The following is a 13,085-nucleotide window of genomic DNA, read 5'->3' on the forward strand; positions in this document are numbered from 1 at the left end:
CACTGGGTCTTGCGACGGGTATACAGAGAACCAGTTTACAGAGGAGTATAGAGTTCAGTGACGTGTCGTATAATGAGCATTGATGGCAAATCTGATGGCCAAATGGTAAAGAACATCTAGCCGCTCGAGAGCACCCTGACCTGCCGATCTATAAATTACATATCTGTAATCGAGCATGGGTAGGATGGTCATCTGAATCAGGGTTAGTTTGACAGCTGGGGTGAATGAGGAGTGATCACGATAGAGGAAACCAAGTCTAGATTTAACCTTAGCCTGCAGCTTTGATATGTGCTGAGAGAAGGACAGTGTACCATCTAGCCATACTCCCAAGTACTTGTATGAGATGACTACCTCAGGCTCTAAACCCTCAGAGGTAGTAATCACACCTGTGATTACTACCTCTGAGGGGCATTCTTCTTACCAAATCGCATGATCTTTGTTTTGGAGGTGTCCAGAACAAGGTTAAGGCCAGAGAAAGCTTGTGGGACACGTTTAACACAAAATCCGTGGAGGGGCCAGCTGAGTATAAGACTGTATCTGCATATAAACGGATGAGAGCTTCCTACTGCCTCAGCTATGTTGTTGATGTAAATTGAGACGAGCTTGGGGCATAGGATTGAGCCTTGGGGTACTTAGCCGGCACACAGGAATGCACAGGTGCCATTGAAACCCGTAGTAGGGTTGTTAATGCTCTCCAGATAATTTTCTTTAAGCCCCCCGCAGGTCATTTAATGGGACGAATTTTGAGGGAGCTTTTACTGAGGGCCAGGACATTTGTATATCTGATCAGTCAGCTTTGTCCCACTGAGTAAATGAGTAGTATGCATCTATAAATACTAATGACAGCATTCCCTCATCATTTTCTGAATCCTTTTCTGAATAATTTCAGTTAGGCAACACCTGCTCCTTATCTGAAGGTCTTTGGGAAAACGTTGGTAGGTTTTTATTGACCCATCTCCTGTTCCTCTTTATTCGGACCATACGCTAAAAGGCCACGTGATGGGGTCGAATGTGTTGATGATACTGAATGGTATACATTTTGTTTTATTGGTGGCCATTGTAAAGAAGCAGTTTAATGACTGTACCAGTTATGACTTTTGACACTTCCCGTTCCTGACATGTATGGTTAATGGAAGGTATAAAACCATCTGCTTTCAGTGAGGACTCAACCCTGTAGCGTATAGTGTATTGAGCAGTCAGGGAATTGCCATAGGCCTTATGTAGCCTAGTCTAACCAGGAAACAGTTAAACAGCACACGTGTTTTGAGTGGAGGTGGGGGACAGGGTAATCTTACTGTCATCACTCCTTAAATCATTGTTCTGCTCTTCACTGCAACAGAGAGGCCAGGGTAGGCCTGCGTATGTCAAAGTGTGGGCATATTTTGGGGAAACTACAAACAAACCTTAAAGTTAACTTCATGGAGATCTCTAATAGATCCCACTGTTCAGGTGATACCTGATATATTTTTTTAGAACTCAGGATTAGAACTCAGGATTAGAATGTGTACACATTTTCTCTGGGATTCTTGCAGTGATGATTTACCAGCCGCTAGTAGAAATTATATTGATGTTCCTGTTTGATGTTCCTGTTGGCAGAATGTCTTTTGGCCACATACATTGTAGATTATTTTTTTTTCATTTAGCAGACGCTCTTATCCAAAGCGATTAGGGTTAAGTGCCTTGCTCAAGGGCACATCAACAGACCTTTCGGTTACTGGCCCAATGCTATAACCGCAAGGCTACCTGCTGCGTATAAAGGCCAAAAGCTTGTTTTCAAATGCCATCAGAAATATTATCTACTATACTGCTATAGATGAAGACACATGACGAACAACATGAAATGATGATTTGTTGTATATTTTTATTGGCTTGATATATTGGAGGGTGGGTTATGTACTGTAGAAAATTGAAGTGGGTAGTTAAGAAAGCCTAGCTGTTCAAATGCTAATTTAATTCATTCTATTGACTTAACTGTGTTATCTCTGTCCCACAGTTGTTCCAACATATACCATAATAAATGGTATCCTTTTGATCACCATGAATCATTGTAATAACTCTATAGACTTGTTTAGATGTTCTAGTCCCCTTTTAAGCCATTTGGAACATGCCCTTCCCCTAAGTTGTTGTGTTAGTATTTCTTTGTGTACTCTGCAGTGTCACTTGGTGTTTTTCATGTAGACAGAAGTATTTGGAAGCTGCCATTTTCTCTTCTCCACGCTTAGTGACTGTGTCTCTGTTGTTAGCAACATGAACCGTGAAGACCGGAATGTGCTCCGTATGAAAGAAAGAGAAAGGCGAAATCAAGAAATCCAGCAGGGAGGAGAGGCCTTTCCAGCTCACTCCCCTCTCTTTCCTGAACCTTATAAAGTTGTAAGTTTATTTTGTTATTCATTTTGTTTTGCTTCTGTCATTTAGTTAACTATTGGAGTTCAGACTTTTATTTCTCCTATAGTCTAAGTATTCGCTTTATTCTATGATTGATTTTCAGGATTCATTGATTGATAACTCTTTTTAAAACAGAGAAGACCCTACTTGTTTTTATATCTGAACAGTGGCAGGGAGAGAGTGAGGTAAGTGCATTGTTTGGGGGAACTGCATCAGCTGCAGGTAATGTGGGCCTAAGGCTGTTGCTTGCTGCTCAGGGGGAATTTAAGGCTCAGGCCTCGCTGGCTGGGGTGTCCTGCCCTCGCTGGCTGGGGTGTCCTGCCCTCGCTGGCTGGGGTGTCCTGCCCTCGCTGGCTGGGGTGTCCTGCCCTCGCTGGCTGAGGTGTCCTGCCCTCGCTGGCTGAGGTGTCCTGCCCTCGCTGGCTGAGGTGTCCTGCCCTCGCTGGCTGAGGTGTCCTGCCCTCGCTGGCTGAGGTGTCCTGCCCTCGCTGGCTGAGGTGTCCTGCCCTCGCTGGCTGAGGTGTCGCTGGCTGAGGTGTCCTGCCCTCGCTGGCTGAGGCCCTTTTAGTTTGTCTTTCCTTCCTTACTCCTTCTCACAAAAGAGCCTGAGGTAAGTGCATAAACCCCCTAGCCCCTTTTGTCCCATCAAATTGCTAGGTCATTGTGGGCAATAAACAGTCCACATGTAAAGGGGACCTGCATACTGATATCTGTAGGATGCGTGTATGGCACAGTGCCCTATCATATCGCGGTTCATTAGTAGACCAAACACTTATTGTTTTTGATGCTTACCAGGCCTCTGTAGTCAACTAAACCACTGGTTCCCAACCTTTTTCGGTTACTGTACCACCAACTTAATTTTTTTTCTGTCCATAGTACCCCTGAAGAACCCCCCATGTGCATTTTGACCAGTAAGCCTATGGTGTCATGATTCTTCTCAAGTATCCCCAGGGGACCTAGTACCCCTGGTTGGGAACCACTGAACTAAACAACAGTAAAGTTGGTTTAGGGATGAACGTTCACCATGAGCACTGATGTGGGCCAGAGCTCTCAACCCGCCAACTCAATTATTTCAGCCTCTGGCTGAGTCTAATCTTTGCCACTAACCAGATTTAAACAGAGATTAGTGGCTCCTCTCTTAGCTAGAGGACCCATGAAGGACGGCTTGGAATGCATCCTGACAGGTAGCAAATGGAAAGGTGAGTCCTGCCTGGAAAGCCAAGTCTTTTGCCCCCACATAGTGAAAGGTAAGCAGCTGATTTGCCGATTTTAAGAATAGGACCCAGGGAAGTGGCTCTCCCACCGTCATCTGTAGACAACCATGGCAGCCGTGTTGTGTTCAGCAGTTTTTAGAGCCCTGGGTTCACTGTTTACCCATGCCGTTACAAAATGAGGCATGTAATGTAGAAATGGGAAACATCAACTGGCTAACTTAAACTCCCATCTTCTCATCTGGGCAGTAGAATGCCGCTTTGTGATATTTTCTAGAGAGTTAAGTGACATGAGTCGTGACCAGTAGTATTCATGGTCAAGTAAAATTAGTTTACTTTGTCCTCCTCTAAATTCCATGGCTTTACTTTAAAGATCCATTCAACAAAGCTGCCATTGAAGTTTGACATTTTTACACTGCTAGAATAGATGCAGCTCAGCTTTCCAGTCAGAAGAAAAATGATGATCTTAAATGTCATTGTAGAATTACTTTAGGCCTGTTGCTTTTCTCTTTGAAGTATATTGCTCTCTGATGATATCATTTTTGAAGTGATCTCCTGAGCACTTTGTAAATGTCGTTTTAAAACTGGTGCATGAATTGTAAAAGATAAGGTTAGATGTGACCTTTTTTGCTTTCTTGTTTGCTACCAAAAGCCCTTCTATCAAAGTGTAGGGCTTGCATGGTGGCACACTTAAGCATTGTACACAAACAACATATTGCAAGGCAACCCCCAATCACAAGTGTGAATGGGATCTTTTCTCCTTTCCTCACAAGTGCTGTCTTTCCATCCATGTCAGACAAGCTCTGTGGAGCACGTGTTCTTACATTTCCTGTTACAGATATTGGCTTGTGTTTCTCACCCCACAGCTTGTATGTGTCAGAAAGAATTGGTTTGGGGCCCCCATATGAAATTGGATATGCGCCACACTCTGTGGTTTACCTCTTGTCATCTGTAGTGGGAGTGATTGATTAACCTCTAGTGTAGCCATGGAAAGGCCTTATCTCTCTATGCAGATGGACCCCAATGGTCGTGAGGCAGCTGAATAAGCCAATCATCCCTTGTTTGATTAGTTGATAGGGCTCTCTTCAATATTGATTAAGCTTTTAGAGGGCTAGTAGTTTTTTTTTGTTATAAGAAACATTGAAGGATCTCTTTCCTCAAAAGAAAAAAAGGGTTATTCGTAATTTGTTTTGCCACAATAAATACGTTTGGGTAGCATATTTCATTCATGTGCAGTGCCTTCGGAAAGTATTCAGACCCCTTGACTTTTTCCACATTTTGTTAAAGCCTTATTCTAAAATATATTAAATAAAAATATATCCTCAGCAATCTACACGCATCCCTCTTAATGACAAAGCAAAAACAGTTTATTAGACATTTTTGCAAATGTATTAAAAATAAAAAAACAGATGCTTTATTTGCATAACTATTCAGACCCTTTGAATGAGACTCAAAATTGAGCTCTGGTGCACCCTGTTTCCATTGATCATCAAATCAAATGTATTTATATAGCCTTACATCTTTGAGATGTTTCTACAACTTGATTGGAGTCACAGATCTGGGGAATGGTACCAAAAATGTCTGCAGCATTGAAGGTCCCCAAGAACACAGTGGCCTCCATTCTTAAATGGAAGAAGTTTGGAACCACCAAGACACTTCCTAGAGCTGAGCGGTCTGGGGAGAAGGGCCTTAGTGAGAGGTGACCAAGAACCTGATGGTCACTCTGACAGAGCTCTAGAGTTCCTCTGCAGAGATTGGAGAACCTTCCAGAAGGACAACCATCTCTCCTGCACTCCACCAATCAGGCCTTTATGGTAGTGGCCAGACGAAAGCCATTCTTCAGTAAAAAGGCACCTAAAGACTTGCAGACCATGAGAAACAAGATTCTCTGGTCTGATTAAACCAACATTGAACTATTTGGCCTGAATGCCAAGTGTCATGTCTGGAGGAAACCTGACACCATCCCTACGGTGGAGCATGATGGTGGCAGCATCATGTTGTGGGGATGTTTTTCAGCAGCAGGGAGGCAAAGATGAACGAAGCAAGATCCTTGGTGATAACCTGCTCCAGAGCGCACAATATCTGACTGGGGCGAAGGTTCACCTTTCAACAGAACAATGACCCTAAGCACACAGCCAAGGCAACTCAGGAGAGGCTTCGGGACAAGCCTCAATGTCCTTGAGCCAGAGCCCAAACTTGACCCGATCGAACGTCTCTGAAGAGACCTGAAAATAGCTGTGTAGCAACACTCCCCATCCAACTTGACAGAGCTTGAGAGGATCTTCAGAGAAGAATGGGAGACACTTGCCAAATACAGGTGTGCAAAGCTTATAGCGTCATACCCAAGAAGCCTTGTGGCTATAATCGCTGCCAAAGGTACTTCAACAAAGTACTGAGTAAAGGGTCTGAATACTTAGGTAAATGTGATATTTTTAGATAAATTAGCTGTTTTTGCTTTGTCATTATTGGGTGTTGTGTGTGTAGCTTGATGAGGAGAAACAACAAATTAATACATTTTAGAATAAGGCTGTAATCTAACAAAATGTGGAAAAGTCAAAGGGTCTGAATACTTTCCAAAGGCACTGTATTTGACTACGTAAATTAATTCAAGGCCTTAACTGCTGTCCTGAAGGTGATCCTCTCTCTTTCTCTCTCTCTGTTTTTGTCTGTGCAGTCCAGCAAAGAAGATAAACTGTCCAGTCGTATCCAGAGTATGCTTGGAAACTACGACGAGATGAAGGAACCTATCGGAGACACAATTCCAAAACTCGGTGGCAAACCCTCAGGCTCATCCTCCGAGGAGAAGTCGGGCCAGTCTCTATTTGGGGAGCAGCGAGGCAGTGGCCAGAACAGTAAATGGACTCCAGTAGGCCCAGCGGCCAGCACCTCGTCCTCCCAGTCCTCCAAGAGATCCAGCCTCCAGGGCAGCCACAGCGGTAGCAGGAGTAGTCAAAGACACGAGCGGGAACACAAGAAGTCTAGTAAGCATGGCTCAGAACACTCCAAGTCCCACACGTCCAGCCCAGCCAAGGGCTCCCTGAGCTCCAGTCACTCCCGTTCACTGGGCGCTGAGCACCACGGCAAAGAGCGCTACCGTTCCAAGTCCCCGCGCGAGCGCGAGGCCAACTGGGACTCCCCATCGCGTGTGCACACGTCCTTCCCCAGCGGCCCGCACTCCAGCCAGGCCTTTCCCCCTTCGCTTATGTCCAAGCCCAGCTCCATGCTACAGAAGCCCACAGCCTATGTGCGCCCCATGGATGGCCAGGAGACGGTGGAGCCCAAGACCTCGTCAGAGATGTACAGCGGCCAGTCCCACAGCAGCACCATGGGGGAGATGAAGTCTAACGGCAAGGCCTCGCTCTCCAAGCTCAAGATTCCCTCGCAGCCTGTTGAGGTAAAAACACAGAACTAGACTGAGTAGAACATTCTACAGAATAAAACTTGTTTATTTACAATGTAATTATGTTAGCATGCCACGTAATAATTTACAAGATGAAAGATGACACACTAACAGTTGTTGTTTTACAAGCCATTTTTTAAAACTTTTCTTACAGTGGTATGATCTTTGTTATTTGTAGGGTCCCATGACTGGGGATGCTAATTGTGTTGATGAGATTTTAAAGGTAAGTATGTTTTTCAGATGATAACATGTATTTTAAGAAATGCAAGTTTTTTTTTCACCCAGTCATTAAGGTCTTCACTTTTACCTTTTCTATTTTTACCTCCAGGAAATGACTCAGTCCTGGCCCCCTCCTTTGACAGCCATCCACACCCCCTGTAAAACGGAGCCTTCAAAGTTTTCATTCCCTTCCAAGGTCAGACTGCAGAGCAGGCCTTAGTGACGTACAGAGGTTGAGGATTATTCAAATATGAGAATTTCCATCTCTTGCAAAGATCTGAATTCAGCCGGCACTATTTTTGCCCAAGTCATTGGTACAATAAGTAAAATCAATTTTTTCATGGATTTATTTTGGGCGAGGGGGGGGTGTATATTGGAATGCTCTATATATAAATGGTAAATAGTTTAACACTATAGCACAATCAATAAACAGCTGTTTTGTAATATAATTGAGCAGTGTAGTTTATTGGACTTAAAATGTCTCTGTATAATCTAAACATTTCTTGACCATGTCTCACATTTAGGACACCCAGCATGCAAGTTTTCCAGGCGCACACAGTAAGTATTGCCCAGGACTTTACATACAAGATAAGTCTCTCGCATCTTGAACCTCTGGATACAGGTTGATTTCACCATTGTTGTAATGCTCAAGAGTTCTCATCTCACCCTTCCTCACCTCCAGAGAGACAAACCAAAATGTTGAGCAGCCACCAGTCCAAGGCAGCACCATGCGACGCGGATCAGGCCAAGTGAGTGTCCCTCCCCCTTCTCCCTGTACATTATGGTTAGCTGCCAGCTGCTTAATGATCCAGACAGGTGACAGTTTCTCCCTCCAAGCACTTTGTCTTTTCATGCCTTTGACATAGACTCTCAAGCATTGAGGGACACAGAATAGGAGCCTTATTGCTTAGTTCTCCCAATAGTTGTTTGTGTGATTAAGAAGCCATACTTTGTTAATGTGTAACATACACGGCATTGTAATGTTCCAGTAATGTTCTGCTGGAGGATGACCTGAAGCTCAGCAGTGATGAGGACAGTGATGGAGAACATGACTCGGCCAAAAACGCTTCCAGAAACGCATCGGCAAGGTAGTGGCTTCTCAGACTGAGACCCATTGGAGCTCCCATTGTTGATATGATTCTCCCCACTCAGAACTGAAAAGAAATGCTAGAAGAATAGCTAACTATTTTAATGTGTAACTACTAACTGATGATGCCTTCACAAGAACAGCCCCAGCTTGCTGTCCACTAACTAACTGCGTGTCTCTGTCCCACAGTAACAACAGTAATAACAGCGAAGGAGCAGAGCACTCGCGGGACGACTCGAGCAGTCACAGTGGCTCAGAGAGCAGCTCTGGGTCAGACAGTGAGAGCGAGAGCAGTTCCACGGACAGCGAGGCCAATGAGCCACCTCGCCCTGCATCACCAGAGGTAAGCCTGCTCAGACCCTTAACTACTCTCTTCCCTTTGACCTATCATTATTCATAATAATAACCACTGACAATTGTTCCTGCTCAGTACAATTATCTTCTTGCAGCTGACCTGTTGAGGAGTGTAGAATATGCTTTTGTAGATCCCAGTCTTATCTCCACACTTCTCCTCACAGCCTGAACCAGCCACCGCCAATAAATGGCAGTTGGACAACTGGTTCAAGAAAGCTAAGCAGTTCTCTCCGGCCTCCCCAGTGGACAATAATGTACCCACCAAGTACAAAAAGGAGGGGCGGGACCAGAGCTCAGGCCGGGGATACAGCGGGCAGGGAGGGTCTAAGGACTCAGGGGTGCCCACACCTAGCAGAGACCTAAGAGCAGCACAGAAGGGTTCCGAGAGCGGCCGTGGCCGGCAGAAATCCCCGGCTCAGAGCGAGGGTGGCGCAGGCCAGCGCAGGACGGTGGGTAAAAAACAGCCCAAAAAGTCTGAGAAGCCCCCTGTGGTGGAGGAGCCTAAAGGGGGGCTACGGGTGGAGAGTGAACCTGCTCCAGAGATCCCTCCCCATCGGCCCAAAGCCGCCACTAAAGGCTCCCGCAAACCCAACATCAAGAAGGAGCCCAAGTCCTCGCCCAGACCGGCTGTTGACAAGCGCAAGAGCAAGGCGCCCATCAAGAAGTCCAGGAAGTTTGTGGACACGGACTCTTCCTCCTCAGAATCAGAGGAGAACGACAGCATTCCCTCGTTGTCGCAGACCCCCAAGTACACAGAGAGCATCAGGACTCCAGTGTGTGTGTTCTCGCCTATGGAAGAGAAAGAGCTGCTCTCTCCTCTCAGCGACCCAGACGACCGCTTCCCCGTCAGGCAGCAGCAGGGGCTCATGGTGAAGATTGACCTGACCCTGCTCTCCCGTGTCCCTGGACGGCCTTACAAAGACCTAGTAGAGCCCAAAGTAGAGAGGGACTGCACCGTGGACAGAGACAGCAAGGACTTCCAGAAGCTGCCCTCTGAGAGGATATCCAGTAAGGGCAAGAGGAAACACAAGGTATGTCCTGCCACAGCACACTGCTAGTCATGTCATGTTTGGACTTGACTTTGGTTTACTATGCAAATTGGTGAAAAAGATTGCTATGACAGGGTATGTTAAGCTTGAATGTCAATTACTTTTTGCAGTCTTCCTGCAGTTTATAAGCTGCAGTTTGAAGAGTGATGTGATATTACATGTTCAGCTGATACCCAGTCTAGTACCATATCTTATCTATTTTACAGCCTTTCAAATGCACCCACAATAAATCATCCTTTCCTCTCCTCTGTTAATCAACATAGAATGAAGACGAGAACACCAAGTCTGATAGCAAGAAGTCCAGACTTGAAGACAAATCCTCATCTCACCACAAGACCAGCAGCAAAGAGTGAGTATTTTCATCCAAACAAAACATCACGTTGTTAAATTTTAAACTCCAACATTGTGAACATTGAATGGAATCATTGATAAACACCCACACCAGGTCTAAGAGGGTCATGGACGCCAAGGTGAAGGAGGAGCCGGTGCCCTCTCCCTCCATATCAGGGTCAGGAGGGCTGCAGAGGACGCCCAAGGCAGAGCATCAGAGCCGCAAGCGGACGGTCAGCCAGTCTTCCACCTCCCTGTCCAGCGGGGCCAGCAGCGGCAAGGAGGGAGGCCACAGCACCAAGAGCAGCTCCACTTCCAAACACACAAAAGGCGGGGACAAGCAGGCCAGGAGCACCCGGGAGGGAAAGGTCTGTGTGTGTCAGTCTAGTCTAGCTGTCTGTCCCACTGTCTTGCTCTACTAGACACCATTTTATACAAACGTGCGTACATGTCACTGAGTGCCCGTTACCAGCTGAACTGAGTATTAAGCTGGCTCAAATCTCGCACAAAATGTCCACCCACTGCCATGCCCTCCAAACACATTTGGGAAGGACACAAATATGACATTTGTAGCTCACCACTTTCACCACTGCATGATTTGTTATATGGTCATATAAAATATCCCTTATAGGATTATAAACTTTTTTTGTTGTCTCTGCAGGAGAAATCCTCAAAGGGCTCTGATAACCAGGTTGCTGTGCCACCACTCTCCTCGGACGGCTCAAAGTCCCTGAGGTCAAAATTGGTGTTTGAGGACAGGTAAGAAGAGCCGCCTCCTCTCCACTGTGGATAACCTGCTGTTAGCCAGTGTGTAGAGCTGTAGTTATAGGGTTGCCTTTGATGTGAAGCCCCTGGGATGTGCCTGTGTAAATAAAACAGGCCGCTTAACATGCCCCCCCCCCCTCCCCCGCATATATATTGCTGTGTAGTTCGTAGAGTCTATTGGAATAGTTAGGGGGGGAAAGTACTTACTTTTTATGTAATTTTTCAAAGTACAGGAAATAATTGCAAAAGCTGACGGGCGAACCTGTTTTGTTTCAGGATTCACTCTGCCGATCACTACTTACAAGAGGCCAAGAAACTGAAACACAACGCAGATGCTCTGGTAAGAAATGATTGCATACGTGTAGAGTATGTTAGCTGTTATGTGAAACCAAGAGTATGCTTACTGTTTTTCCATGAAAAGCTTGGGAATTTAGTCATTATTTTGCACACGCTCTGAAATCAGAACAGTTACAATGGTTTTACTGTGTAGTGCTTTTACATCTTATTGGCTCCTCTGCCTACTGAAAGTGGAGCAGCTAGAGTAGTTATAATTGTCCACACTTGGTATCAATAGTGCACCCTGGGGATTATCATCAGATGCCTAAGTGCATCTCACTTCCCTTATTGGGGGACTGGATGCGGCCTCATCCTATTCTACACTATCCAGGGAACACGTTAAACATGTTTGAAATCTACATAATGATATTTCAAGACAACCAACATTTTAATTTCATCACAAGCACTGGTAATGAAGCATTCCCCTTGCTACTAACTGTCCCGAATTTGAGTGAGAGGGAATCAGTTGCTTAAGAGACCGTTTTCATAATGTGTTCCTGTGTGCAGATGGACCGGTTTGAGAAGGCTGTGTACTACCTGGATGCTGTGGTGTCCTTTATCGAGTGTGGAAATGCACTGGAGAAGAGTGCCCAGGAGGCTAAGTCCCCCTTCCCCATGTATGCCGAGACCGTGGAGCTCATCAAGTAAGAACAAACTTCTCTACAACATGTTTTAACGACATCATTTCAGTATCAAATAGCAAATATCTTCATGGTAGCAATTACATTTCATAGACACCATAGACCCAGCATTGCATAAATGGACAAATTATTCACGGAATTTACAGTATTAACGTTATTATTATTATTATGAAACCTTAGAATGCTGGGAACCGGTCTTTAAGGTCTCTCGTTGTGTGTGCTTTCAGGTACACTATGAAGTTAAAGAGCTACATGGCCCCAGACGCTACGTCAGCAGACAAACGGCTAGCTGTGTTGTGGTAGGTGTCCTGACTCATAGCTTGATAAATTCCATTTAGAGTGTCTGGACTGGAGCGTCGATGTTCCCCTGCTCATTGAGTCACTGCTTATGCTCATTCATCCATCTCTCCCTGCCACTCCAGCTTGCGTTGCCAGTCCCTCCTCTACCTGCGACTGTTCAAGCTGAGAAAAGAGAGTGCACTGAAATACTCTAAAACACTCACAGAGCATCTGAAGGTAATTTATTTTCCTTGGTGCAAGTTCATAGGAATTGTGATATTGTCACTTGAAATGTGTGTTCCTTGAATGAAGTGTTGTATGGATGAGCAGAATGATAGTCAATTTGCATTGCTTATATTTATTTGTTTAACAAATGGCAAATGTTTGTTCTGCATTTCAATGTGTTTTTCAGAATTCCTTGAGCAACACCCAAGCTCCCTCTCCTGGAATGGGAAGGTAAGACATTTCATGAGTTGTATGCTGTCTTGAGACTAACAGTCTTCTTAAATGTATTTCACTTGTCAATTAATGGTCTTGACATTATGCTGAATCATCTCGTTTTGAGCGGTTGCGATTCCCACGCTTACCAGCCATCTATCTCTCTCTGTCTCCCAGTAAAGCGGCAGGCATGCCCTCGCCAGTCTCTCCCAAGCTGTCCCCAGGTAGTGCTGGTAGCTACTCGTCAGGCACATCCAGCGGCAGCTCCTCTGTAACAATCCCCCAGCGCATCCACCAGATGGCTGCCAGCTACGTCCAGGTCACCTCCAACTTCCTGTTCGCCACTGAGGTGTGGGACCAAGCAGAGCAGCTGTCTAAAGAGCAGAAAGGTACCTGACTCGTTTGCTCTCTTCTAGCGGGGGGGGAGTCTCCTCCTTCTTTCCTATGGAATGTATATGGGGGTGTTAGTCCAACTTCCAAGGTATGAATATCCTGTCTACTGCTTGTTTAAGATGTTATATTAGGCTCCAGGATTAATCCATAATCTAAATGAAACTAGCTCTGGATGTGTTGACCTGGCAAGCCATTCCT

At 45.4% G+C, this 13,085-nt stretch overlaps 1 protein-coding gene across 4 annotated transcripts in view; it reads left to right on the plus strand.

The window, feature by feature from the left end:
• The window catches only part of LOC118373499 (AF4/FMR2 family member 4-like), a 29,990-nt gene that overhangs the window by 13,625 nt on the left and 3,280 nt on the right, over nt 1-13,085 (plus strand). For all 4 annotated transcript variants that reach the window (XM_052529468.1, XM_035759633.2, XM_052529467.1 and 1 more), the window contains 18 exons: nt 2,244-2,370; nt 6,271-6,990; nt 7,175-7,219; nt 7,325-7,411; nt 7,740-7,773; nt 7,898-7,964; nt 8,205-8,303; nt 8,492-8,645; nt 8,821-9,687; nt 9,969-10,054; nt 10,151-10,403; nt 10,697-10,794; nt 11,077-11,140; nt 11,644-11,780; nt 12,005-12,076; nt 12,200-12,293; nt 12,469-12,512; nt 12,672-12,883. In XM_052529468.1, the coding sequence (XP_052385428.1) occupies nt 2,248-2,370; nt 6,271-6,990; nt 7,175-7,219; nt 7,325-7,411; nt 7,740-7,773; nt 7,898-7,964; nt 8,205-8,303; nt 8,492-8,645; nt 8,821-9,687; nt 9,969-10,054; nt 10,151-10,403; nt 10,697-10,794; nt 11,077-11,140; nt 11,644-11,780; nt 12,005-12,076; nt 12,200-12,293; nt 12,469-12,512; nt 12,672-12,883 (3,256 nt within the window). In that variant the 5' untranslated portion in view covers nt 2,244-2,247. The remainder of the gene's footprint in view (nt 1-2,243; nt 2,371-6,270; nt 6,991-7,174; nt 7,220-7,324; nt 7,412-7,739; nt 7,774-7,897; nt 7,965-8,204; nt 8,304-8,491; nt 8,646-8,820; nt 9,688-9,968; nt 10,055-10,150; nt 10,404-10,696; nt 10,795-11,076; nt 11,141-11,643; nt 11,781-12,004; nt 12,077-12,199; nt 12,294-12,468; nt 12,513-12,671; nt 12,884-13,085) is intronic.

The sequence above is a fragment of the Oncorhynchus keta genome, chromosome 11 (assembly GCF_023373465.1).
Source record: "Oncorhynchus keta strain PuntledgeMale-10-30-2019 chromosome 11, Oket_V2, whole genome shotgun sequence".
NCBI lineage: Eukaryota > Metazoa > Chordata > Actinopteri > Salmoniformes > Salmonidae > Oncorhynchus > Oncorhynchus keta.